At 41.0% G+C, this 27941-nt stretch overlaps 1 protein-coding gene across 8 annotated transcripts in view; it reads left to right on the top strand.

The window, feature by feature from the left end:
* ZBTB20 (zinc finger and BTB domain containing 20) overlaps positions 1–27941 on the top strand; it is a 485842-nt gene extending 457901 nt beyond the window's left edge. For all 8 annotated transcript variants that reach the window (XM_042788414.1, XM_042788415.1, XM_042788416.1 and 5 more), the window contains one exon: positions 555–27941. In XM_042788414.1, the coding sequence (XP_042644348.1) occupies positions 555–973 (419 nt within the window). In that variant the 3' untranslated portion in view covers positions 974–27941. The remainder of the gene's footprint in view (positions 1–554) is intronic.

Genomic DNA, 27941 nt, shown 5'->3' with positions numbered 1-27941 from the left:
ATTTCTGTTCTGAGAAATTTAAAGCAATTTGGCAAAACGGAGTGTGTTACAGGTCAGCTATCTAGTAATCACTAGTTTTGTCCATGCTTTTATTGCATACAGGTAGGGAGAGGGAGTCACTGGAAGGTAATTTGACTAAGACCTGTCTAGAAATGGGTGCAAGGAGCAAGGCAGGAGCACAGCCGGGCGAGGCTGTGCCATTGAAGCTGGGGATAGATGCCAGGACCTTTTAACTCTAGTCCTGTCTTTTTCAGTGCCCACTGTGTGAACTTGAAGAAATTTCCTGAGCTCCTTTTTACCGTGTGTGGCTTGGGAATACTTAACAGCCCCCTTCATAAAGCGTTTTGAAACGTCTGGTTGCAAAAAATGTTGTGTATCAAAACACGCTTACTAACAGAGTTACTCTTTCTTACTCTGTCAGATCACCTCTCCAAAGACCCCCGCGACTTACCATTAGTTTATTGCAAAGAGTCGTACCGAGCTGGCTTAATGTTTTCTGTGTGTCTTTCTTTCTCTCTCTCTCTCTCTCTCTCTCTCTCGTTGGCAATGGGCAGGTGAGAAACCCCACCAATGCAGCATCTGTTGGCGCTCCTTCTCTTTAAAGGATTACCTAATCAAACACATGGTGACGCACACTGGCGTGAGGGCATACCAGTGCAGTATCTGCAACAAGCGCTTCACCCAGAAGAGCTCCCTGAATGTGCACATGCGCCTCCACCGCGGGGAGAAGTCCTACGAGTGCTACATCTGCAAGAAGAAGTTCTCCCACAAGACCCTGCTGGAGAGGCATGTGGCTCTGCACAGTGCCACCAACGGCACGCCCGGAGCCACCGGCGCGGGCGCAAGGGCTGTCCCTGCCGGGGTGGTGGCCTGCACGGAGGGGACCACGTACGTCTGCTCTGTCTGCCCAGCTAAGTTTGACCAAATCGAGCATTTCAACGACCACATGAGGATGCATGTGTCAGATGGATAAGTAGAATCTCTCTCTCTCTCTTTGTTATGAACAAAAAAATAGAAACAACAAAAAAAGCTATGGCACTAGAATTTAAGAAATGATTTTTGTTTCATTTTTACCTTTGTTTTCCTCCTATTTTGGGTTCGTTTTGTTTTGTTGTTTTTGTACTACATGAAGAACTGTTTTTTGCCTGCTGGTACATTACATTTCCGGAGGCTGGGTGAATAATAATTTTCCCAACCTCCCTCGGATGGTGGCCTTAAGGCCAGGTAGTGCTTCATGAGCTCCACTGGTTGGATCTCTAGCTACTGGCCTCTAAATACAACCCTTCTTTACTACAAAAAAACAAACAAAAAAAAACCACAAAAAAAATTAAAAAAACAGACAGAAAAAATAAAAAAAAAAAACAAACAACAAAAAAACAATTTCTTTTTTCTCACTTGTGAAGAGCACTACAAAAAAAAAGAAACAAAACAAAATATATTACAAATCTACAAGGCCTACTGTCGTTATAAGTACACCGCTCGCAGTGTTTCAATGGACATAATTCACAATGCTGACCGCTTTTGGACTTCACAGTATCCAGTTAGAACTGTGGAATATTTTGCTTCTGGTTGAGCAGCAACCAGAGGAAACAAGGCCCTGCTGGTTTCCACCACGTGTCTGCTTTCTCACACACACATGCATCCACAAACACACGAAAGGGCTGAGGGGAGTGCAAGGCAGTGTGGCTTGGATAGTGTGGAGTCCCTGCAAGGTGAGGAAAAAGAATCAGAGGTTCCTCACCTGGATTCTGCTCCATCCCACGCTCTCTGGCGCACCCTCCCCGCTGCTTTTCCCATACCACCTTACAGCAGAAACCAAGAAGATTCAGACAACGAGCAACGGTGGCTTTTTTGTAATTTATTCAGTGTCTTTGCTGAGCCCAGGGCCTCAGCACAATCAAGAGGGACTTTCACAGAAGGCAAAGAGAAACACAGAGGAAAATCAAAGATATCAGAGGTTGCAACCTATGGATCTAGGTACAAGAGAAGGGTTAGTTCCCACAATCTTTGCAAAAAAAAAAAAAAAAGTTGCATCAGGATTTATTCTTGTGGAAGAAAGAGGAATAGAGGGTGGGTGGGGATGGGAATAATAATTAAAAAAAAAGAGTTCTTGGGACTTTTTTAATTCAAAATTTTATAGAGGGGCAAAAGTGACGTTTACCAGATAGAATGCTGATTTTTTTAATATATTTACAACAGTATTTGTGTAAAAAAAACGAAAAAGGTGAGATTGTTAAAAGTAATTTTTCTTTGTTTTCTTTTTTGTTTTGCGTACACTGCCACTAATATCTTCTCTTTTATTATATATATGAATATATATAAAAATATATATTTTATTTTAAATTGAGACTGTTAAGGTTAGCTAACCTGCTTCCAGATAGAGGGGGGGGAGGGGAGATGATCTTGATTTTTATTTTAAAAAATAGGAAGGATGTTTCTTAATTTTCTTTTCTAGTATTATTCTCTCTCTCTCTCTTTTCTAATGGAATCAAGAATTACCTGGGTCGATGAGGGGCTCTGTGAAGTCATCTGTGAGATTATCTACTAGAGTTTGTGCATCCTGCAGTATCATTGAACTGCTACTTTGTTTTTGAATTACGTGGTTCTCTTTTTGGCTCTTACCAAGGTTTTGTTGTTTCTTTTTTTGGTTCCATCTCAGAATTTTATTTCTGCTGAAGGGCGGTTCCTTTTGAGAAAGAGATTTTTCTAGCAATGTTCCCCTGGTTTGGGGGATGATAGAATCTGTAGTCTTTTATTTCTTCTTATTTGAAAAAGTACTGAAAGTTTTGGAAGTGTGTAATAACTAGGATTTCCCTTCTTTTTGGTCACTGGACAAGAATTAATCTGCTGTATTGTTATCTCATCCCTGCCTTGCTCGCTAGAGAGCTTCCGTATTTGTGTGGGAATCTGATCCTGCCCCTGATAATTTGTGCTGATGCCAAAATAACTTAAAATGTTACCATTGCAAATAATCTTCCCTTCTTCGTTTGCAAAAACATCTTACTGAAGGGCCACATCCCGCATTCTCTGCATATGCAAAGCTATGCAAGGAATGTAGGATCAGTGTGGAAGATTGATTCCTGATCTGCATATATATGTTGGTGTTTTGTATTTTGTTTTATTGTGTTTGAGCTGGTGTTCCCCCTAGTCTTCTGTGTATCTGTGTGAGAATTTTTCCCCCAAAGCCAACTCCCAAAGTACATGGGTCCTTAGTTCAGTTGGATCAGTGTCTGACACTATCTTTGTCTTGCTTGAAATCCATAGCTAGGATTTGCACCAGCTGCACTCTGGACTTTATATTTTAGGCAGAGAAGAAGCACCTAACAAAAATATGCAAAAAAAAAGAAAAAAAAAAAAAAAGAAAAATTGCTAGTTTAGCTTTTACTTGTGTCTATATTTAAATTAAGCTTTCTTCAGTTTACAAAACTTTGCTTGTGAACACTGAGCATTTCACATGAGACATTCTTTTATGCTGGACAACTTTCTAACTATTGACTTGGTAGATCTCCACGTAAAATTTTATGTGTTCTTTACACCTGCGGCTTCTGTATCGGATGTCTGTGATTCAGCACAGGTAACCTCATTGCTATGTTCTATGCCTGTTCCATTACTGATTTGTTTTGGGGAAAAAAACCTGACAGGTGTTTCAGTCTCAGAATCTTTCTGTACCCTGCAAGGTATTGTTCAGCAGATCCTAAACGTTGAAGCTCTGATTCTCAGCTGCAGTAGGCAGCACAAAGAGAATTTGAGGTGAGTGCCAGAGCAAATGAGTCTCTTAGACGGTAACATCTCTTTTTGTTACCAATTTGCCTGGGTAGTTCAAGAGGGCTGGAGAAGGAGCACAGGTTAGTTAACAAATATTGTTCTCACAACCACACCGGTAAAAGCAATGCTGGCACGTAAACGAAGAAATGAAAAGACAAAGCCTAAGATGCAGAGAGAGAGAACTAATATTTGCCATTAAAAACACTAAATCTGCACAGAAAATAAAGGTTCTAGAGACAAGGGTGTGGAAGGTAAATCTATACAAAAGATTGAAGATCTTTCTCTGAGGTAAGGAGTTTTTTCCAAGATCTTTAGTATCGAATAGTTTGGTGTTCTCCCATATGAGGAATTAATGAAGAATTGTACCCAGCTTAAAATTCTGTAGCTACTCATTTGTCATCTGAGGTCTGGGAAACAGCTGTTTAATTTGTTGTTGTTAAATCTGGTGAACTATAGTCAAGATGTAGCATATTCTGGAATATGGTTCTGATACCAGAAGAGATATGCCAGTAGACTGGAAATAAGAATCAGGTTTTACATCCACCAAAATCCAAATACTATGGTGTTTAGAGAGAAAAATCCTGTCTAAATTTTAATTCTTTGATTTTTAACCTTCTCTAAATCAAAAAAAGCATCATCTTTGAAATGCAAGTTTATTATGGGGCCTAATAAATTTGAAGTGAATTAAAGATCAGCTGTGAATGAATGAAGGGTGCCATTTAAAAAAACTAAACAAACTTCTTAAAGTAAAGCTAAGGCATACTAGATTGAATTCTAAATCCCTTGTCAAAGAGTATAGGCTAGGGTCTTCACAAATTGCTACCTGAAATATAAACTGACTTCAGGCTCAAAATTCAGTAAATTGATTTTGTAAAACATGGAGCAACTTGCAGCATGACTGTAAATGTGCTGAAAGTGCTCATCAGGACACTTAAGTGCATGCCCTTCTGTGGACTTACAACCTCAAACATAAACCCCTTTATCTTTTAAAATGTTAAATTCTTTTTAATTAATGCTTCCTCCCATCTATTGAAATATTTATATACTGCTTGGAAACAATTAAAGTATCTAAATGTTACAGATATCTTTAAGCTTCATGTATTGCTACAATATTCCTTATCAGAAAGAATAGCTGTGGTACACTCACAGTCACAACGATCCACAAACTGCTGTTGACAGTGTTTGAGCACATCCATCTCAGTATGTGTGAAAGGTTTCCTTCAGAACACCTGATAAAATGATATAGATGAGCAAGAGCAGACTGTAGCAGACTTCCTTCTGATGGAGCATGCAATATCCTGCATTCCTTGAGCCTGATTCTCACTTTCCCTACAGCTCTTTAATCGCTTTGACAATGGAAAAGGGCATTAAATAGGACATAATTTCAAGCATACAAGTCAAGGCCTCTCTGCAAGGAAAAAGTGCAATAAAGGAAGCCTTAGAGGAAGTGAGGGGTAAGTGCCTTCTCTTACTGCTGCTGAGGCTGATGAAGTCAACTGAAAATGTAGGATTGACCAGAGCAGATCTGCCCTGTGGCCCACCTCGCCCAGTGTTCTGTCTCTGACACAAGGCCAGTTACAGATGATTTGGATGAAGATGAAAGACACATGTTGGATAATTACAAAGTAATAAGCCTAAGAGAAGATTTATTTTAATCCTCATTAACTATGTATCTGCTTATAACCTAAAGACATAATAATTTATGGCCTTAACTTTTTATCTCATGTGAAAATTATATATTGTGGCAGATAATTCTCATTATCCTTTAAAGATCTAGCTTATTAATTGCTAAGTGGCCTCAGTGCTATCCTGTGGAAGTGAGTTCCTCAGGTTAATTACCACCTTGTTGAAATGATTCCTTTTCAGATTAATTTTGTTGCTCTTCATTGAAGCACCCTTGTTCTTGCATTCTGTGAAATCATAAATTAGAGAACCAAAATTTAACTTCTCTTGCCTGTTCCGCTGAAGTCTGCTTCTTTCTGGGAAATCTGAATCCACAAGGAATGCAGGACTACCACATCAGTGTCTGCTGGTCCATAAGGAGAGAACAGCTACTGAGTGTGTGTGTGTGTGTGTGTGTGTCTGGGGTGTGTGCAGTAGTGAGGTTCTCTGCAGTGGTTGCCTGCAGACAACTGACAAGTACAACTCATAAATAAGGGGAACATATCAGTAGAGTACACCAGTCTAGAAATTGTAATATGATATTTCAATCTGGTCCCTCCTCTCACAAAACCTGTATTAATAGTCTCTCATAAGGGAAGTAGATACAGATATTTTGCAGGAGCTGCTCTGGGAACACTTTCTTAGCAACTGTCATGCTTTCACTAGGTCCACTTCAGGTCCATGCTGTTACTTTCAAAACTAGCTCCAATTCATAGTAAGTTAACAAGGAAGAGTGGCATTTAACTGACTTTATAAGAGAATGAGATTTCCCTTTGCACTAAGATCAAAGAGGCCAGGTGGTACCCATTTTTCTTCTTTTGATTTCTTTTTCATCCAAAAGAGAGCTGAGTAATAACCCACATACCACTAGCCCTCTCACTTCTTATCAACCCCAAACTGATTGATTTCAGTTGACCTTGAGCTACCTGATTAATGCTGGATCATCCACCTGGTAGAAGAACAAATCCCTTGCCTTTAGCAAGTATTATGCTAGCATGTCCTGCCTCTCTTAGTAATGAAAACAAATCCCATAGGGAGAATGTACAAGACATATTATTTGCAGGAGTTTTGAGTCCAGACCAAAATCAGAAGCACCCACGCCATTTCAGACATAACCAGACCTTCAGTATGCCTAGGACTATAGATCTGTGACCCTTCTGACAGTCTTATGGTAAGGAAATCCTTCAGTTCTCACTGTTGAAGATGACTTGCCGCTCAAAAAGAAATATAATATCAAATTAACACCTGGTGGCTGTTCTGTCAAGGAAAACTAGACCTTGGTAATTGAACCCTTTCAATTCAGCATCCATCTCCTTTGAGCTATTGAAATAAACCTGATAGAAATGAATCAGCAGGTAGCCTAACTGAAGCAGCATCTGATCAGCCTGAAGCAGCCTCGCTGCTTTTCATGTTCCCTGATTTGTTTTCATGCTGGCTGTGAAAATTCATGAAGGAGGTGTAATATCATAAGAACTTAGCCCTGAGAGGTTCCGAGCCTGCTCTGCTCCCAGGAGGCTTGTCATTCAGTAGGATCTGGCCCCTAAGTGATCACAATTCTGCTGAAGGAAGGCTTATGAGAGAAACTGTAGATAATACGCTAAATCTGGAGTCTTGAGTTTGTAAATGCAATGAAAACCTTTCCCAGAGCTTGAGTGTCCCGCTGACAGAAACCAAAATCAGGTAGGAGGGCCTTGCAGAGGGGCAGATACTGGACGTACCAAGCTTCTGCAGCATGTCCAGTAAGTGTATGAAGGTGGCCTAAAGCCAGGTTCATGTCCATCAGGGGCTTGTTCTGGCCATGCCAAGTCAGTGTTCTTGCTGCTGTTAGCTGCCTTATTTGTCCTGATAGAATTAATAAGGTCTCAGCTAACTTCCTTTAAAGCTAGTGAGTGATCCGGTTCATTTCAACAGGGGCAATGGAGTCCCCAGATTTTGACAGATGACTAAGCAGAGAAATTTATGAGAATTTTAGGTATGTGAATATTCTTCAAACTGACTCAGACAAAACAAAAAAGCGAGTTATGTTTTCTTTAGTGTAGAACAGAGAGATTTGGTCCACAAGGGAGACACTGACGGAGAGACAACCTGTCTGAAAAATAAGAATGCGTAGACCTATTGTTGTGAAGCACAAGGGGGAATCTTTGTTTCTTTTTCTAAGAAAGTATGTAAATGAGAAACAAGATGTGTTAGGTAATAGTGTATATCCATCTAATTATTCCCAGTGCTGATAACTAATCAGCTAGATTAGCGCCTCTAGGAACAGAAAAAATGTTATGCATTCAGTGTTTCTATTTCTGATTCCCCTCTGCTATAAATGAGGAGTAACTAAGATGAAAACAGTGTAGTTATACAAATGCAAAATTCTGATGAACGGAAGAATTGTTACCCTGTGTACGTCTGCCAGTATCTGGACAAATAGCCACGCTAAAGTAATGTTTATAATAACTAGGATACTGATAAGTAATTTTGGATTAAAATTTATGGGTTTAGTGGGAAAAAAAAAAAGTTAAATATTAATAGATATTTTTTCATTATATATTTGGCAATGGTGCTGGCTTCTTTTCACATTTTGGCCTCTGCAGTAGTGCTTGATCCCAAGAGATTATGAGGCAGTCTGAGTGCAGGAGAAGCAGAGTTGACTAGTCTACTATGAATAAGGTAAAAAAGTAAATTGGGCCATAATGTGCTGTAATAAATCACTATTTGCATTGCAATTGGTAACCCAACTAAAGAGTTTCTGGGTTTATTTTAAAATACAAGGAGTCAAATGTATTCTAAACATAATTCTAGTGAAGTCACATCAGGAGAATTAGTCATGTTTTTTTAAGTGCCATTTTCCACAAGAACTGTTCACTAAAAGCTTTTAAAATAATAAGAGGCCAACTCAAGATATGTAGAACTCTGCTACTATAACATGATTCTTCATGTTATAAGTGATCACAATTACCACCACCAGATCTAAGTCCTACTTCACTGACTTCCCTTTCCAGCAGTCAGTGAACTGAGATTTTTGTGCACAGCCACATATGCCCAAGGAAAACTCTTAATGTTTCCATTAGGAAAAGGAGTGTAACATTGAGGTAAGCAGACCAAGAAGGTCTTCCAAACACTCTGTTAACTGTATTTTAATCCTCCAAATCACACATGTGTCCTCAACTATTTTTCAAAAAGCAAAGAGCAGTAAGAGACTTCTTTGGGAAACAAATACACTGCAGCCTTGAATACACTACAGCCTCATACACAATTGCTGCCTTAAAACAGAAATGAGTCTGAGCAGTATGGAGTATACTTGTGTTTTCTATCTGTAGCAAAGTTTCATCTAAAATATTCACTTCAAACGGACTGTGTTACACTGTGTTTTCCTGTTTGAGAGGGTAGGGAAGAAGTAAAGCAGTATTAGTGAGGCATAGTGGTCTCTTCATATTGCATGGTGCTTCTCAGCTGTTTCCTACTTTCAGTTACAGCTCCAGGTTTGTTCCTGTTCCAAAGTGTTTCCTCCTTTTGATTGGGTTGGTTGGCATCAGCTCCCTGTAAAACACTGGGGAGTAAATCCTCTTCCTAAACCAAGTGAATAGGGGGGGTAAGGCTGTGCAATTTGACTGCTGACTCCAGCCTCAACAATGCCAATGGAATTAATGAGAGAGAAATCCAGTGAAAAGCTACTTCCCAGTGACAAATTCTGTTCTTAATTTCTATCAGGGCAACCTGTAGGGACACTTTTGGGGTTGCATGCATGTCACTGGAGATAAATGTAGGCCCTTTTGATTGGTTTAGCTGTGATTTCTTTTAAGAAAAACATATTCTAACAGTATCCTTTTGCTGCAGCAATAACATTATACGAACAAAAGAACCACCAATATCCCAGCATATGGGAGAACTTCTATCCAGTCCAGCCCATAGGGACATTCTTGTTTCCACTCCTCATGCAAACTTTATGAGCACCTGAGCCCTCTGTGCTGCAAAATTTCATGCACAGTCATGCAGCCACACCCCAAGCATCCCTCGTAAATGCTCTGTGTCAGGTTGGGCTTAGGTTTTACAGCAGCCCATATGCTTTCATAGGGTCCCCACTGGGACTTAGCCTGATGGAAAATCTGGTACCTGTGTAGCAAAGCATTTCTTGCTTTAGATATTTTCCAGGCAGAACTGCAGACTTCTACAGCATGCACACTTGATACAGTTGACTAGTTGGTGAATTTTTGCCAAGTTCACAGTGCTATGACACTGGAGGACAGTGCAGAGCTTAGTTAGATACTTACTGTTGCACTCAGTCTGATTCTGCAGTGTCCTGTTCCTATGAAATGGACAGGTATCTTTCTGAGATCTATATATTTAATTAGACACCTTTTCTATTTCACTTTGCTCCTTTTCTTTTGGCACCTGGATATCGCCATGTTCTTTGTTGAACCTTATAAAGTCCCCTAAAAGTTCAAGCCCCATGTTGAATATATACAGTTTGACTAGAGAGGACTGTCATATTGAGGAAGCAGGATTACATTCACCCAACTGCCCTGAAACTTTCTTCCTCTCCCTTTTCCCATGAAGTCCTTTACTTTCACTTGTCACGTAGACTGTTGGTACCTATGGAATCTTCGAATAAAAACAAATTATATGGCCTCTGTGTGTGTGTGTGTGTATGCAGATGTATGTGTGAGTATGCATGTGTATGTGTGCATGCATAGGTAAAAAGCTGTCTATCTCTGGCTTTACAGACAGGTTGCTAATTGAGTATGTGAACATGCATGGTTCAGGAAAGGGTTGGGATGAAACAACAGTTACAACATTAACTGTGGAGCATTGGCATGAATCTATATGAATCTAATCAAAACTAAGTAGACTACTTACACAGTATATATGCACACATATATTCATAAAACATGTTCTGTCAGCCAAATGCTCTTAGCTGGGTGTTTGCCCAAATAATATGTTTGCCCTCATTCAAAATGTGGCATCCAGATTTGGTCCAGTGTATTTTTGTGAGTACCATTCTGAAGGGAAGGCTGAAGTGTGCCTTTCAGAGCCTTGTGTGGTCTTTCAGCCACAAAATAAATAAAACAGTCCAGCTCACAGGCTTCACTAGCAGAGGTGGGCATCCATGAGGGGTGACAGCTCTGGAATAATCCCCTTGAGTTCAATCACTCATTTCCATTGAATTTCAACACACTCACCTGACAAAGGAATAAAATCCAAGTAAAATAATCTAACTTGCCTGTTTGTTCCCCCTAAAAAGAACAGTAAAAACATATCATGTCTTTAAACAGCTAGCTCTAAAATATTCCAGGTCTGGAGTCTCTAGTATCCAAAGTGCCGTATCAAACAGCTCTTTCCCCACCTCATGTACTCTGAAACATGTTGATTATGAATATCTTTACAAGTAATCTGAGTAATCCATTCCAAATGTGCAGTCACTAAACAATTAACAATTAACTTTCTCTCCCTTGGTCTTTGCCAGAATCTTTCCAGGAACATGGTTAGTGTGTCTAGAAGACCAATAGACTGTCAGAAGGACAAGAAATTGGTCGGTGAGAATATTCAGTGTGTAAACCGTGAGAACTGCAGGATTTCTAGAACTCATTTTGCGCCCGTTTAGTTAGTGGGATGAATAAGTATGTTTAGCTACAGCTGCCTATTTTGGTATGAACCTAAAAGTAGAATTTTATTCTTTTAACTCTTTTGCCCTATTGGGGAATTCTCCTTATCCCAGAAAGGGTAATTGGAAACTTGAGGGGGATTTTTTTCTTTCATTTTCATTCATACAAAGTTGAGTAAATGTTATTCCTCTTCTTAGATTAGTGGCGTTTCCCTTCCCCTTTTGAATAAGATGATAAATGCAACAATATTGGCTGGTTGATTTTGGGATGAGATTTTTATTTTGGTTTGGGGTTTTTCTTTGGTTAAATGTACATTGTCTCTCTATAGTCAAAATGTCTGTGACTGTAACAGTATGTATTTCTTTTACTGGAGAAAATAGAAATTTTGGTTTTTGTTAACAGTACTAGTGACTTTGTGGAAAAATGACAAGTTGCTATTTAGATCTGCTTAGTTAAGTACACTACAATACAGTATTTCTGAAAGCTAGAACATACAGTACACAATATATATAGCAATTCTATATCAATATATATACATAGTATAATCATTTAACTTTTGCATCTGCCTATGATCATAGAAAAATAATTTTTCACATGTATCATCCACAACCCAATCAACTGCTGCAGCTATCTGAAGCATTTAACAATCATTATCACAGCTCTAGTGTGCTTTTTCATATTATTGGCTTTTTTATTGTCTTTACAAGTATTTTTTTTTTCAGGCTTTTAAAAATCTCTATGTAGCAAGATGTAAGAAATTAATTTTTTTTAAGAAAAGGTAAAACAGTATTAGGCTCTACAAAAAGTTAGAGATTATTCCCTGCTACCCTTTCATATCAGAAGAACAATTAATCAAAACAATTAAGGTTTTCTATTAGCTGCCTTCTAAGATGCCCTGTTATTTCATTTGTAAAAGCGTATGTCAGACTTTCCTCTTCCATTCCTAGCCTTGGAGAAAGATGCCACAAGTGGTCTTTCACTCTTTCCAAATTCTGTTTCTTTAAAATTTTAAAATTTCCTAAAATTATCCTCCGCACTAAAGTGAGGTAGAAGAAATACTATTCTCTGTACATTTATGCTAAATGTGGCCTGTGAATTTTGCCAGGAATTGGATGAAAAATACCTCCATCCACCACTATTAATATATTCCAATTTCATCTTTACTTATCCACTTGATCCCCCTTTTTCAAATGAAAACAGCCTCTGCAAGTTTGAGTTTCAGTTCAAAAATTTTCCAAGGTGAGTGTTGCCATTACCATCTTCAGTCCACATTGCTGTTGGTTCTGAATTTTGGGTCAGTCCCACTGGATTTTAATTGTCACAACAGAGCTGCTGAAAAAAATGTCACTAGGGATGTGTCAACATCTAGATCCAAATAGCCCAGGGGAAGCTGATCAACACCCAGACTTTATGGCTTGGGGTCTCCTTTCTGTATTCTCATCTTGCCACAGATGGCCCAGGCAGCAAGTCTAGATCCTAACTTCGTAAGAGTACAAACTTATGAGTGCATGGGAATTTATGTTTGCTTTTCTAATTTGGGTACATCTCAGCTGACTTTCATTCCTTTGGTCGATAACATATCAATCCTAAATAAAAATGTGCAAAATCAAGTGGATGAGGGTTGTGGAGGAGGTATTAATTGTATTTCATTTCTCCTAACTGTGAAGACTGGAAGAAATGAGAGAAGATCACACCAATTACAAACTGTGCTTTCACTGAGAATGAGGAAATCTGGGTCACTGCAAATCAATAAACGTGACAGTAATTTTGGAGTGGGAAGAGAGGGAAGGAGTTACCTATGCCACACCTTGGGATAAAATGAGAACTTCAAGCATGGGAATCAAGTGCTGGCATTCCTTACAGACTCCTGTCATCTGCCATTTGCACTTACGTGGAGGCCACTGCCACATCCTTTTTCTTTCTACTTGCAGTTTAAAAGTTATGGTCTTCCAGCAGTGATTTCTAAGTCTGGCTTTTCTTTATTCTGTGTATACCCATTTGTAAGGGAAGGAAGAGACTATCCTCTCAATATTAATTGTGTGGGTAACAAAACAAGATTACCCTATTACATGAAGGATGGGCTTTGTCCCACTAAGCCAAACAGGTGCCATTTCCCAAATTAATTCCAGTTAGCTGCTGCAACAGAGTGCTGATTCAGTGGTCCACATTTTCTGACCATGGTCTTTGCCTTTTCCTTTGACTGAATGCTGAGTCATACATATTTTCGTAGAGAGTGTTCTCACTTCATTGAGAATGCCTGATCATTTAAATGGCTGTGTACCCATTCCACACTTCCCCTGCTAATCCTTTCTAAGGTTAGGTAATTAACTTAGAATAATTACTAGTTTAATGTGTTTCTTGATTTAACTTCTTTGTTGCCTTTTATTTTTCCTAATGCTTTTTTAAACACCTCAGTTCATTTTGCATCTTATACAGTTTACAGTTTATATTTTTTAGGCTAAGAAGTGGTTTTACAAACAGGATGGTACCAAACAGGTAGATTATCCACACTAGAGATTGTACTTTTAGAACGCAGTGTGTACAGATACAATTGCCTAAGTGAAAGTGAAACTAACAAAATAATCAGCTGGTGAACACTATTTTAACATATCTTTTACATAAAGACCGTCAGTCATTTGTGAATCCAGAAATCTTGCTTTTTTTGAACATGTATCCTTTCTTTTTCATTCTCTGAAGAAATATTGAGAATTGTGATGTTCTAAGAAACTCGTTTCATATGTGCATATTTTCTGCTTTTCTAAGGAGAGAGAAACCAGAAGGTGATACTGGCTTTACAGTTTTGTAGATTCTTGCATTGGAGACTTTCCTTGAATGATATAAACATCAAGGGAAGACTCTGTCCAAATATTAGCTTTATTCTAGTATATGGTTTTCATTATTACTTTCGTTTTCCATCTCCTCGTTGACTGAGTAGAGCTCCAGGGCTAATGCAAGCCATGGTCTCATATTTCTGTGGTCGACAGCATTTATATTCAGCTCCTTTTTGCATTTCTTTTCTGTGTTATACAGCTTTTGAGGAACACAACAGTTGAAGTAGGTAACACTGTCACCACGAGAGGGAGAACCTTGTACTAAGAGAATGTTGCTCTATGCTACTGTGCAGGGACAGAAATGGATTTTAAAGCTCTTCGCTGCAAGGTCGATTAAGAGGAGAGTCCCCTGCCTTGGGGGTGCTTGCACCAAAGGCTAGGGGGCCTCCCAGGAGAGAGGGATGCTTGAACTCCATACAAGGGACTTGCTCTTCACCCATGCCACTTAGAGAAAAAGGCTGAATCTCCAGTGTCTGCTGCTGCTCTTTTTTTAATGTATTAATATCTTTTTAAAAAATTATAGTTCCTATTTATTGGTGGAGGAGGTATCGCTGTTCCATTTATTAGAGTCAGAACTACCTGTTCACAAATATCTCAGCAAGTTTCATTGTCTTTTGGGGTGCCCTGTTTATTTTGTCCTAATGCCAGGATGTAGCTTGGACTGCTGTGAAACTCACAGGGATCCTTTAAATCTGGAATTTATTCCCTGTCTGTATGTATTGAGCATTCAGTCCCCTAGATCCTTGCTCTGAAGTTCAGATTCAAAGAAGTTCTTACAATGAAATGAAGCAGAAAATTGGTGGTTTCCCATAAACTCCACCCATAATGATCTTTGGTTGTCAAGCATAAGATAAACAGGCTGCTTAGTTCAGGCAGGATGTACTGTGTAACCTCCCTTGTCAGCACCAGTGAGGTCTATACTTAATCCTGAAAATTGACTGGACCAATACTTTGTGGGCCAAATTCCGCAGGCGGGACCCATGTGCTCTCTCGTCAACTTCAGCGCATTTTCTCTGACAGGGAAAGCATATGTAGTCCTACAGAAAGCTATAGCCTAGTTGCATATGCACCCTTTAAGATGTTACAGGACTGTTCCCTATAATTTAGCATGTCTCTGCTCAAAGTTTCTATTCTTCATAAAACTGGCTCAAAATTTTATTTCAATCCACCAGGCAGATTTCACCTGTGATATAAGGGCTCTGTGATTAAATAGTGTCTCCTTCGTGCTGGGAGGCTTAATTCAAAAGAACGATACGTGACAGGACAGCTGCTTCCCTCTGAACAAGGTATGAGACATTTTTGTCCAGAGAGTCATAAATAGCCTTGAGTCTTCATTCCACAAGTATGTAGCCTCTTTGGGTTTGACTGGTGATGATGTGTTTATCTTAAATAATTAAATAGTGAGCCACAACAGCTAGTGTAGATATATGATACACAGCAATCACTTTTGCCTAATTTACACCCTTGCTGTGTCACTTTTCTATTGCGAGAACAATGTAGAAGCATTTGGGTATTTGGATATTTGGAATTACTTGATTCTGGGTTTCTGACTGCTTTACCCAGAAGCTCTCTTGTCATACCTTCTGTAATGGTGATGACATATTCGTGTGGGTGAAATAAAGTTGTTTCCTTGTAATATCTGAACATATAACCCCAAATTCAGACTATACATCAAGCTTTTATGTGGATTTTTTTTTTTAAATGTGCTACTGCCATTGGGTATGCACGAGAATGGATGGGAACCCACATAGTCTAGTGTGAACTTAGCATTTCAGCAAACAGGTAGGACACCCTCAAGTTACACATAGCTGAACAACAAGAGATTTCACTGATGCTGATTATACTGCCTAGATTGATGTTTAGAGACCTTGCAGAAGAGCTAGCAATCATTATCCATTTTGTGTCTCATGTATGTTCTGACATGGGACACACCGCTCCAGCTCTGCACCCAGAGAGCCTGGGTTTAGATGCTGGCCCCTTGCCATGGCTAGTGATTCCATTGTGCTCTCTTTATCTGTCATGATTGGCTCATTGGTAAACAGCAAAAGTCCTTATGGCCTGGCATTTTTCCATTTTGGAGGTGAATGTTTAGGATCCCTGCACCCTTATCTAGATTCTTTCTCTTAGTTACTTTCCTTATTTCTGTGCATGTGAAACTGTTAATTTTTTTCTGCGCTGGGATGAAACAGAGTGTATCCGTGTGCCTGGAGGCGAGGGCACAGTTCTATCTTTGCAAGAGAAAGAAAAAGGAGGAACCTGCTTCTTGGTTATCGTTGGTTTGTTTGTTGGTGTTTTGCTTTTGTTCACATTCTGGGGTGAGCTGCCATCTTCAGCAAGGGACTGGGAGTGGGAGGAGAGGCAGAAGGCATGAGGAACCATGTGCCTGAGCCTAAGCGAAGCAGCATGCAATATTCCTCTGCATACTGAGCAATTACAGTGAGATTACTGTAAAAGCACCAATATTGCTCTGTGTTCCTTTTTCCATACAATTCCCTTTCTTCCTCCTCCTTCCCTGTTGTGGCCTCTCACACAGTTCTAATGGTTCCCCACACTCCTTTCTAGAAGTTAAGAGAGTTAGATAGAGGCTCTTGTGGCTGTCCAAACTGAAATTAGTCTCCAAACTGGTGAGTACCCCAGAGTCATTGTTGTGTTTTCCCAACCGGTATCTTAACGAGTGGCAAGCCCTGGAAGATGATTTATTTTGTTAAAAGAGGTAGGTAGGCTAGGGGAGGTATGGACTGATTGGGATACAGTAACCTGCTTGCCTTTGTTATCAGTGAGCTTTATTTTGGTTTTCTTCTGTGTTTTTATTTAGGTACTTAAGAGCTTATATGCCTGTCATTAAAATTCCTGCTTTTCCCACCATAGCCCTAAAAGGGCCATGAAAAATATCCTGTATATATATACTTGTGTATTTGCAGGGTGGGGGAGGGAGTTGTCCATGCACGTGTGTGTCTGTATGAGAGGGAAAAAACTAAAGTTAGTGTTGATCTGTCCATTTGTTTTAGGGTGGCCATGGAAAGCTACCAATTTGAAGAGTTGATTGCACTACAGAACCTTAGCTTGGGCACTGTTAAAATAAGGACTGTATATTGGGAACAGGGAAGATTTTTAGGTTTTGTATCCACACCTACACATGCCCTTTGCAAGGTGTGCCCTTGCAAAGTTTGCATCTGACGACTTTGTGTAAAACCACTACTGACCTTTTTGCTGTATCCATTTAGTTCTCTCTTCTTTCTGCAGCCCCTAAACAATGGCTTGTCTCCTTTCCAGTTTCTGTCATTGGACTTACTATGTTTTCAATAAATGTCCTATCTGCTAATGAGATCTCTACATTAAGTGGGAGGAGAGAAGATGAGGCATGTGAAAGTGTGGCTGGGAGACTGCAAATCCCCCTTTGTTTTGGGGCATTGTTATACTTTTACTGAGAGCTGATTTCTTTGGGGCTGGGTGGGGTGGGGTGGGAGTTTGTGCTTTTTTGGTCTGGATAAGGCTTTTTATTTTTGCACTAAGTATGACTGCACTGCACTGCATTGCACTACTGAAATGTATTTACATGTGGTGGGATTAGAAGAGGCCAATTAAGCAGGAAGAGAGAAGAAAAAGATATAGGCACAGAAAGCAGGATGTACCATAAACCTGACCAGGTTGAAAGAGAACTGCGGTTACCTTTACTTTAAGCAACTAGTCAGACACTGAGATAGCTGTATTGGATAGCTTCTGTTAAAAAAAAAAAAAAAAAAAATTAAAAAAAAAAAATAATTAAAGCACTATAATAGAAACTGAAGAGGCATCACAAGTTTCAGGGTGCTACAGATCTTTTTACCCCCTTTCCTGGACAGTGTACTTTGGGGCTGTAAGAGAGTTAAGAGAACTGCTCAGCATGAAAACCAACATAGGGCTTCAACATAAAGGTACCAATTCCTAGTTCAGATGTCAAAACTTGCACTGTCAGATAGGATCTCTTCAGAGAAGTTTGACTGTGATTAGCATCCCTTCAGTATAAGCATGATCTCTCAGCTCAAGAAGTGGAGCCACAAAGCAGGCTTACCAAAGGGGAAGGTCACTGAAAAAAAGCACTTCTTTCCGAGGCTGTTATGGGAACAGTGCAATAAACAGTCATCCTCAACACTCAATTAAAGGTGTTCCAGTCAAGCCTTTGGGACAGAGGGAGCAGGAGGGATATTTGGACAAGAAAGGGTGACGTGGAATTCAGTACAATGAGGAATATTCCTGTTTGGGCAAAGATGCTGTCTAACATTTTAAGATCTTTAGTTTGATTTCTCTCCTCAAACAGATAGTCAAGCATTATGAAGGCTTTTGGCTGGAGCCAAGTGGAATCCTAAATTGGAAAGTAGTTTTACAGTCAAGATGCATGTTGGCCTATGCTTTGGTCATTAATTTTGTAACAAGCATAACATGAGAAAGAAGAAAACAGTAGTCATGTGCAGCAAGATCCATCTATGCTGTAGCTCTTTGTGGTCTATAAACTCTCAAAAGTTTGTGTTGAATCTCCTCAGTAAAAATATAATTGGAACTTCAGCCAGAAGGTAAAACAGGATCACGAAGAATGCTCTGTATAGCAACTGGGAGAAGAATGTAAGTCACGAGTGCATCTGCTTTGGTCCTGTAGTGGAGGGGCCACCTGTCTAACTTACACAGAAGTTTCATTGACAAAAAAGGGGAGGTAATTACCCAATTGCTAGGGAAGGTCTATTGTTATTGGGTGGTCAGAAATCTATTCATGCCCTGAATTTCTCCTTAGACTTGAAGCTAAGACATTTTGGCTTCGTTAGTACCAAGGAATGGGTAGTACAGACCTTTACACAGAGCTGCACAATGCAAAGCGGATTGCTGCTGGTCAGTCTGTTGGACTGCCTCATTTGAGAAAAGTATCAAGAACTAGAGGAGGAATAATACACAAAAGGCAGGTCCTAGGCAGGAAGGAACAAGTCTGTCTGGAACCAGGAGAGACTTTGGAGTTAAGGATATGTTCTGGCAAGCTCTGAGATTTCCACTCTTAGATTTCATCCATCCTAGCTTGAAAGGACTGGAAGAGAAGAACTGGAGATATCCCCTGATGTAGTGTTAGTTGAACTACTGAACGACTCTTCCCTTGAAAGCAGGCAGGACAGTAGAACATGCAGTCTCTTTCTGAGATGTCTGCAGGAATCCTCTAAGATGAAAACCACTGGAAGGTCATCTTCCAGTAATAAAGCAGTGGATGCCCAACAAAAGCACAGTTCATTTGAGAGCCAGCAGAATACAGTGGCAGGAGAGCACCTTTAATTTGTGAAGTGGCATTTGCTTCTGTAAGAGTAGTGACAGCTACAAGAGTCATGATATGGGAGGAAATGAAGTCTGTCTGCTGAAGTTAAATTCAGGTTATGAGCCAATACTCCCCTTCTTTGTTTAGGTGAGGTTTTGTTTTGTTTTCTTGTTTAAGGCAGCTGCATATATTGCTACTGTCAGAGTGGATTTGCATTTTCAAAGAGGAGTAGTGGACTGCTCCAGAAAAAAAAGTGAAGCTGAGGGTTTACTGAGCCTGCTGTGTCCAGAGTGCCTTTCCTGCTGTGGTAAAATAAAGAAGTTCTGTAGTTTGAGCTGTTCTGGCTGACTGAATGCTGCATATTCCTCTCCTGTGGTGTCACCCAATGGCAACCGTATTTGGAGAAGGAGAGGAAAACTGCATGCTTGCAATGCTGTGATAAGATGCCATTTGCACTAGTTTTAAAAAAGTACTGCAACCTGAAGAAGTGGGCTTTGAGCCATGCTCCAAACCCAGGTTTGAATTCAGCCTCTTTAAACCTGATTCCAGCTGACTCAGTTTCAACAAAACCAGTCTAGTCCATGTAAACAGGAACCAAAACACTTTTTAAAAGCCACATTCCAGCCTATGTTCCCACTCAGTTACAGTGCTCAAACAGATCAGCTCCTGGGCATAAGCGTGATTGTATAGTTTTAATGGCTTTTAAATAAGTTGTTCCTTTTTACATGGTCAGATTGAAACTAGTTTAACTGGAACTGCATTTAAATATAGCACAAACTCATTAATTTTTTTTCAGCATGGTACTAAAGCCCCATGTAGACAGTGCTTGACTGAGAAACCAAGGATAACTTGAGGTTTATTTTAAGAAGCCAAAACATATGTTGCTGACTAGAGATGCCGCATAACTTAATGCCCTATTTTTTCTCTCCAGAAGGAGAAACACTAACTTCCATAGTTCTCCTCCATTTGTCGTCCTGCTTCATTGTTGCACCTTTTCTCTTGAAAGAAAATCACTTTGGCCAGTGGGCTAGATCCAAAAGAGAACTTTCCTGTACTTGTTTCATCATCTTGTTTCTGTACGTTCCTGACCTTGACATTGACAAGCACTACTGAGGATCAGCTTGAGTTTTTGCTGGGACTACGTGGCGTAGTTATGGTTCAGAGAGATGCTAGTGATATTTTCAACATTATGGTAATTTTAGAGCTTACCCTTGAGGAAAATGTTACGTTTCAGAAGTTCCATGGAAAAAAGAAAATGCCAGGAATCATGATGGAGCTTCAGTCACAGTGCTATAGCCAAGTTTGTGGGGAATGCTTTTCTTGTGGCTGGTGATGCTGACATTTACAGAGGGAATTTGAAAGCAATAGAGAGCGTATGCTTTCTCAGCCCTGCTGAACTAAGAGAATTTATACAAACAGATTGATCCCAGAGTAACCAGTCAGTGTTCATCACTTTTTCCCTAATGGAGGAGGCTAAACAATCTGCCACATCCTCTTCGACAGTCTGAATTTGCTTCAAGACTGCTCCCAAACGGCCTGCCAGCCAGGTGCGCTCCCTCATCGATCCTAATATCACACTGGCTGGTGATTTGTCACATCAGCCAAGGTGACCAAGAGATAGCCTTGGCCCCATCTAGGAGCCTTTTCTCTTTCCTTTTCCTTTTGGTTTTCCATCGAACCAGGAGTGCAGTTAGTGGTGAGTAGATGGCAGGTCAGCTGTTGCTCCAGATGACAAGAATGGCAAAGCCATGTGGCAACTGAGCTACTGTTGTCCTCAAGGACACCAGTAAAAGCAAAAGACCAAGCTCTGGTTGCTGTGTAGTTGTAAACCTACAGCTTCTGCTGCTTGCCCCTCCAAACTTGTTTTGGTCAACTATGCTGTTGCCCTCGAATACGCTTTGTGTGTGAAGAACTGAATGCAGTTGTTCTGTTGTCTGTCTTCTTTCTTCTGCATCGCAGATGTGGCACCAACTTACTCTCACAACGAGCTTGAGTTTTGTTTTGCTGTTGTTATTAACATGTAATTCTACTGTAGACCAAAAAATACGAAAAGGAAAAAAAATCAGTTTCAAGACATAAAAGACCAGTGAGTGAAAGGTGAAGAATTTAGAAAGCGAAGGTGTGAGAGAAGCAGTGGTTAACTGTGTTAAGTTAGAAATCTCAGAATAGCCTTACCTATTTCTTAACCAATGCTTACCAATCATCCGGTAGTGGGGTTAGATAGCTTTCTTGGCTCATTCGTACTTGTATCCTAATATATATATATATATATATATATATTTTATTTTTTTGTTTCTTTGGTATTGCTGTTGCACATCATGTTGTCTTTTATAATGCCTGATTTTATTGTATTGTACTTTATCAGTCTGTTTCGTTTTTGTTTTCCTTTTGAAGGATGGGAAAAGTAATGTTTCTTTTTTGTTTTGAATATTTGAGAAAAAAAAATGCACTGGAAGTAAACACAAACACATTTTACCATTTGAAAAAAAAGGAAAACACACAGCCACGCAGTGGAAGAGGCTAAGAAAAAGCTCCCCTCTTCTTCCTTATTATGGAAGCATCCTCTAAAAGATAGGCTAGAAAGAAAACAAGCAATCTCAAACAAAAGAAGAGACAAGTCTCTTTGATCCTAGCTCTGCAATCTGGAGTGTTTTAGCACAGGGTTTTGCAGGGTCGGGCTCCTAAATGGCCAACAGTCATAAAATCCAGAACCACATGGGGCAAATTCATCCCTGGTGCAAGCCAATGTAATTGCAGTGAAGTCAAAGGAGGTACACAAAGGATGGATTTAGCCACATGTGTGCAAGATATAACTGCCTTCCCCATAGTACCTAAGTCCCCACTGCTAGATTTCATCGCTGTCGGAACAGGTGGTCTTTTGGCTGTGTTAATCACATAATATCCCTTGAATGTCGTTCGAGGTAGGCAAAACACTTTCCCGCTGAATAAATCAGTTCTGGATGCACCTTGGTGTGACACTCTCTGCCTACCAGCTTTCAGCTGTTACCCACTCCCAGCCGTGAACTGATAACGATCTATCTCTGGTTGAAGAGCCTGCCTTTGCCAGAAAAATGGACTTGACTATTAAGCATAGCAAAACTTCTGCATATTTAACTACTATGATCCAGAAACGGCCCTTGCACTTTTAAGGCAAATGGAAACATCCTCTCTGTCTTTCAAAATGGCAACAGTTCTTGCGCGAGTAAAACACCACGTGTGCACGCGCGTGCATGACCCCGCATGTGGTCCCTGGGCTCCTCGCCCCGGGTCCTTCCCAGATCATTTCTGTGCCCGGCAGTGTCCTGTCGCCGTAGTGCCTGGTCATTGGAGTTCAGCCGGGCAGAGACTCGTGTTGAGGTAAATGCACAGAGCATACATTTTCAAAGGCAGATGATTTTCCTGTTACGCCAGCATCTTTGAATCCCCATATCAGCTGATGGTTTTTCCTAGCCTGATGGCTTTCAATCAGTTGTTGAAACATTGGCTTTCTCTGTTTTATTTTCTAAGGAGGGAATGTGGGGTGGGGAGAATAATGAGGTGTTGTTTGTAACTTCACAGTCCTGATAGTCGGTTTTTATCTTCCATATTTTATGCAAAAACAGACATTACAAGTCAATAAATAATTGTGCCCTAGGTTGAAAGTTAAGTGTTCAGGAAAGGTAAAAAATGGTTGGCATTTTTCTACATTTTTGTGAAGACTCTTTTGGAAAGGAAGGGTACATATTTTTGTTGTGTAGTATTTTCTATTTTTGAATGCATTTCTTGGTACAAGACTGTTTTGTGGATTTTTTTTTTCTTTTTGGTGAACACATTATTTAAAAAAAAAAAAAAGAAAAGAAAGAAAAAATTAATTGAAAAGTTTGCCCTTAAGGATATGCTGCAGTTTTGAGGTTTAAAATAAATAAAAAAAAAAAAAACATTCAAGGCGCGTGTTAAAAGTTGGGGGATTGTATCGTTGGGAGTTTTTTTGTAATTGTTACAAGAAGAAGTTTGTAGCCACTGCTGTTTATTTTGTTTCGGATGAGTAAGTAAAGGGATTGTTCTTGTGTTATTCTTTTTTTTAAAAAAAAAAAAAAAAGTTATTTATGAAATGTCACAAACACTGGACTGTGAGTTTGTGTGGAAGCATTTTACCACCCTGTGTCTTCATAGAGCTGTTGGTGATCCTACTTCTCATTACTCTGCCATATGATTTCCTGAGCAAACCTGGGGGAAGAGGGGGCATGGCGGGAGGGGGAGAGAAAAACTAAATGCATTTTTGAGTCAGAGACTTGGGGAAAAAATACGAAACAGTGTTTTGGAATCCCAAAGCCAGGCCACCAGCTCTACTTCTTCTCCCATCTACCACAAGAGTGAGAAAGGCTTACAGTCACTGGCGGAGAAAGAGAACTTGTGGTACCTAGAGGTGGTGATGCACAAGGGGTTAAGTGACTGAGAGCCGTGATGCTCATAATGACCTCTGTAAATGACATCCCAGTTTCTCAGTCAACAGCTCCCTTTGTTTCCCATCATCCGGCCAGTGGCTTTGTGGCTTTTGTGACCAACTCACCTGACCCAACTGAAGATGTGAGGATGGTTTGCGTTTTCAGTCGCTAATCAAGCCGTTTTGGCACCCCAACAGTGGGAGCGACCAGCGGGGAGAACTACTCTGTTTGATCGCTGGTTCTGGATTTGAGGAGAAGTAGAGGCTGAGGGTGACCAAAGAGGTGTGCCGTGTTCTCGATTCTTGAAGAACGGGCTTAAAAAAGACTAAATCAGTGCTCCAGGCACTCACGGGACCAGAGAAAAGGGAAGGAGGAAGACACCAACAGCCATAACAAAAACTGGAGATATATAACTGGGCTACATTCAAGACCAACCAGACTCTTTTCCTTCCTGGACAATAATGCAGCCAAATCTTGAGACTGTCAAGCAGACAGAAAGCTGAATGTGGCCTTCATTTCTCCTGCCTTTCCTTTTTATTCTTCCTCTTCCTTTGCCCTGAGATTTCTTCTCAGTGAGCACCTGCTCCACTGAGCACTTTTTTTGCCCTCCACCTAAACTGCCCTTGCTTTCAAAATGTGGATTCAGTCAGGACTGAGTAAAATCATGTGCCTTCTTTTTCCCCTTTTGTAATTATACCAACCTCCTCCCGTTCCCCAATTTACATATGAGAGAGATGCAGGAGGAGGCTCTTTAGAAGTGCTACTTGTCTATAGGTGTCCAGCAAAACAGTAAGGTAGTGGTGAGGGGAAGGGGAGCAGGGAGATGCTATTAGCTCCTTTCCTTTTCCACACGTAGCAGGTCTTCCCAAGGAGACGCCCTCCACCACCGCCACCTCCTCAGATGCTCCTCTCTCCTACAGAGTGGTCACAGTGGGCATGAGGCGGCTCTTTCTCTCCCATTCCTGTCCTAGCTGAGTGAAACACGCGATTTCAATTCGTGCTGTTTGCAAGCAGTTACACCGACAAGACAAATGCAGTTTGTGGCCTTATCAAGATGACTTTTAAACCACTAAAAGAAAAAAAGGCAACTCATTTCCCACCCAAGGTTTGTGTCACTTCTAAAAACCCAGTCCATAGCAGTTTAGACTCCTCTAATCTCAGTCCATTTTAACGATGGTGGCTAAACTGTCCAGCCTAGAGCTTAAACGCTAGACCGTCTGGTCTCATGCTTTCTTTGCTATAACCCCTACTGTCTGCTTGCTTTTCTTACTTTCTACTATATTCTCTGCTTTACGAGGCAGCCCTAGCCTTTGGTGAAGGGTGAGAGGAGCCAGTGGGATCCTGGCTCGGGGAAGGTGGTTGATGGATCATTTTCAGCATTTTAGCAGGAGAAGGGTATACCAGCTGCCACAGCAAATGCATATTATGATGGGCTGACTGCAGTATTTTTAGGGCCAATGAACCCCACCCAGTTACTGGAACATGGCTTGTTCCCAGGTCAAAACCGTGGAGAGGAAAGAGCGCGTTGGCATAACGGAAAAGCGCTTGCAATCCACAGCTGCTCGTGGGCGGACAGGGACCCAACTGCTGCCCAGCTCCTCTGCAGACTTGCCCACCGCACAGGCAGCACCCCTGACCCCATGGAGGAGCCAGCTGCGCTGCAGAGGCTTTTCTGATTTTAAGAACCAGGCCTGGAGTAGTGTGTCCGTCTGCCAGGCAGGCGCGAGGGTGGGCTTTCGCGCAGCAGGAAGCTCCACGCAGGCTTGCCAGCAGCTTACCCTTTCAGAAATCCACCTGTAAAACCTGTGGCACCTGGGTGGTGGGAATGAAAATTCCCTTGATCACTTCCATAAACGATCCAGCAAATGAAAATGTTGTGGATGGGGGACTGGAAATTTATTCTTTGGGCTGGGCTCTAGAGCCAGGGAGGAGCCGCAGGGGAACGGTGTAGTTATTCCCTCCTCCCAATTAACAGTCTGCATGTGTGCACATTTATACAAGAGAAAGGGTGTATTCCTACCTATCTTTGGTGCTGATGGACTTAAGACATTTGTCCAAGGCCTACTTTTTGACACACTTAGAGAACATAAGAATGAACTCTATCACATGCAATAGTTCCCCCCCAAAAATGGAGGCGGTGGGGAAGAGAGCAGTGCAGGCAGTTGGGATTATTAGGGTTGGATTATTTTGCATCTTTTGAAAACTGTAATTTCAACAGTGCCTTATTCCTAATAGATGCTGGCACTTGGGACACACACACGATGAAAGACGGAACTAGGGAGAGTCAGACGTGTACATCCGTAAGACAGAGGTCATTAATCATCTTAAAGGAAGCTGTATTGGGAAAGACACAGCTATGTCGGAATTGAAAACAGTTCAAATATTCAACCTCTAAAGCAATTTCCCTTCCACCACTTCCTGCCTTCCCTCCTTGCCAATGGTGCTGCCCAAGAATAGCTGCCTACACTGAGGCCTGTCACTGCCCCATTTGCTTTTGGCGTTGTCAAGTCCGAGTTCAGCATAGTCAAGCTTTCCACTGCTATCGTGTTTTCCATGGGGTATGTGAATGCCAGTTATTTTGCTTTAAATGCACTTTAAAAAAAAAAAAAAAATCAAATCAAAGCTCCAGACTGTTTCAAATACATAGGGGAAGATAGTGCATATGTGTTTGAACCCAGTTCACTTTATCTCCAGTTGAAATGTACTCCATGCAGTGTGTATGTATAGAACAATGTGTATGCATACAAACACACACGTCAACCTTAAATATCAGCAGACTAACCTTTCTTCTTAAGCTCATGAAACCAGATGCTACACAAACACAGCAGCAGCAGAGGAATTATGGTTGGGCTCTTGAAACAGATCACAAAAAATAAAAACAACTACTTGGTCCTTTCTGTACGTTCAATAATTACAGAAGGAATTGGGTTGTAACCAGAATAAAAAGGAACGGTGCTAACTGAATGAATGGGCAAAAAAAAAAAAAAAAAGACAAAAACTCAGCCCAATAACACAGTTTGACTTTGACACTAATTCTCACATTGGGTTGGTTTGTTACTTTTTTTTTGTTTTATATGAAAAAAAATTGCATCTAAACTGATCCACCACAGCAACAACAACAACAACAAAAAAAAAAAAAAAAAAAGAGAAGCAAACAAACAAAAATGCATCCTGCCCTGCGGAAGCTCTTGTTTATGGAGGATGTCAGAAGTCTCAAAACTCTCGGCCTTGCTCTCACGTATCACATGCTCAATCAGTCCTTTTTTTAAAACGCCTGAAACTGAAAAAAATTTTAAAAAAGAAAAAAAAAAAAAAAAAAAAAAAAAAAAAGAAACTTTTTGAAGCACCTTACGTGGCTTCCCATTCCAGGAGTGGGAGCTGCCTTTTTTTCTTTGAGCACCTTACTGATGTGTTAATGCTATCTGCTGTCTTTTTGTTACCCGTGGGCCGAGTGGCTGGCTGTTGGCACGTACACGCGAGCGCGCGGGGGGCGAGGGCACGGCCGGGGGCGCGTACCCCGGCCTGGCCGCAAAACGCTACACACGCACACGGGAGCGCGCGGCCCCGCGGCGGGGGGGCTCCGGCCACCGTCCCCGCTCCTCGCGCCACCGGCTCGAACCCGGGAGGACATTTCTTGGTCGGTCTTTGCTCTGTTGCATGGAGTGGGGCCGGGGGGGGGGGGGGCTAAATGGTGGAGGGGAGAGCACGCACTCGTGTGTGCGGATGTAGAAAAACAAAATAATAAAAAAAAAAAAAAAAATGGGGGGACATCTTCTTCTTGGGGAAATTCCCAACGGTCATTCGATGCTGAGCGAGCGGGAAGCTGCACCCAGGCCTAAATCCTGGGGTCTTTATGCCGGCAACCGCCGCCCCGCCACCCTCGGGGGCCGTTATGCCAGCGTAGAGCCTTCAGGATCGGGCCCCGGGGCGGCAGAGATGCTCCGCAGGAGCCGGGGTCTCTGCCGGTGCCGACACGTGTGGCCGTGGTTGTATGTGTCATCAGATGCCCACCCACCCGCGCACCCACGCACGCGCGCTGCCGCCTGAACACACGCACCCCCCCACACACCCCCCGCCGCTGTACAGGCATCTCTCGAGAAACATGGTTTGTGACGATGTGAAGAGCAGGTCAAAAGTTTTGAGGGGTTAAGTTCCTTTTTTTCTCACATTATACTCTGTAAATGGTATGTCAGTTATCAAAAACAAGCAAATAGAAAATCGTTAAAAAAAAAAAAATACCTTGCATACGCCTTTTCTATCAAGTGCTTTAAAATATAGAATAAATACACACATCCTGCCAGTTTTTTCTTACAGTGAGAGTATCCTTACCTGCCATTTAATATTAGCCTCGTATTTTTCTCACGTATATTTACCTGTGACTTGTATTTGTTATTTAAAA

Source organism: Tyto alba, unplaced genomic scaffold (genome assembly GCF_018691265.1).
Source record: "Tyto alba isolate M040663 unplaced genomic scaffold, T.alba_DEE_v4.0 Super-Scaffold_14, whole genome shotgun sequence".
Classification (NCBI taxonomy): domain Eukaryota; kingdom Metazoa; phylum Chordata; class Aves; order Strigiformes; family Tytonidae; genus Tyto; species Tyto alba.
Note: the sequence above shows the minus strand (reverse complement) of the source record. Positions and strands in the feature narration are given on the sequence as shown.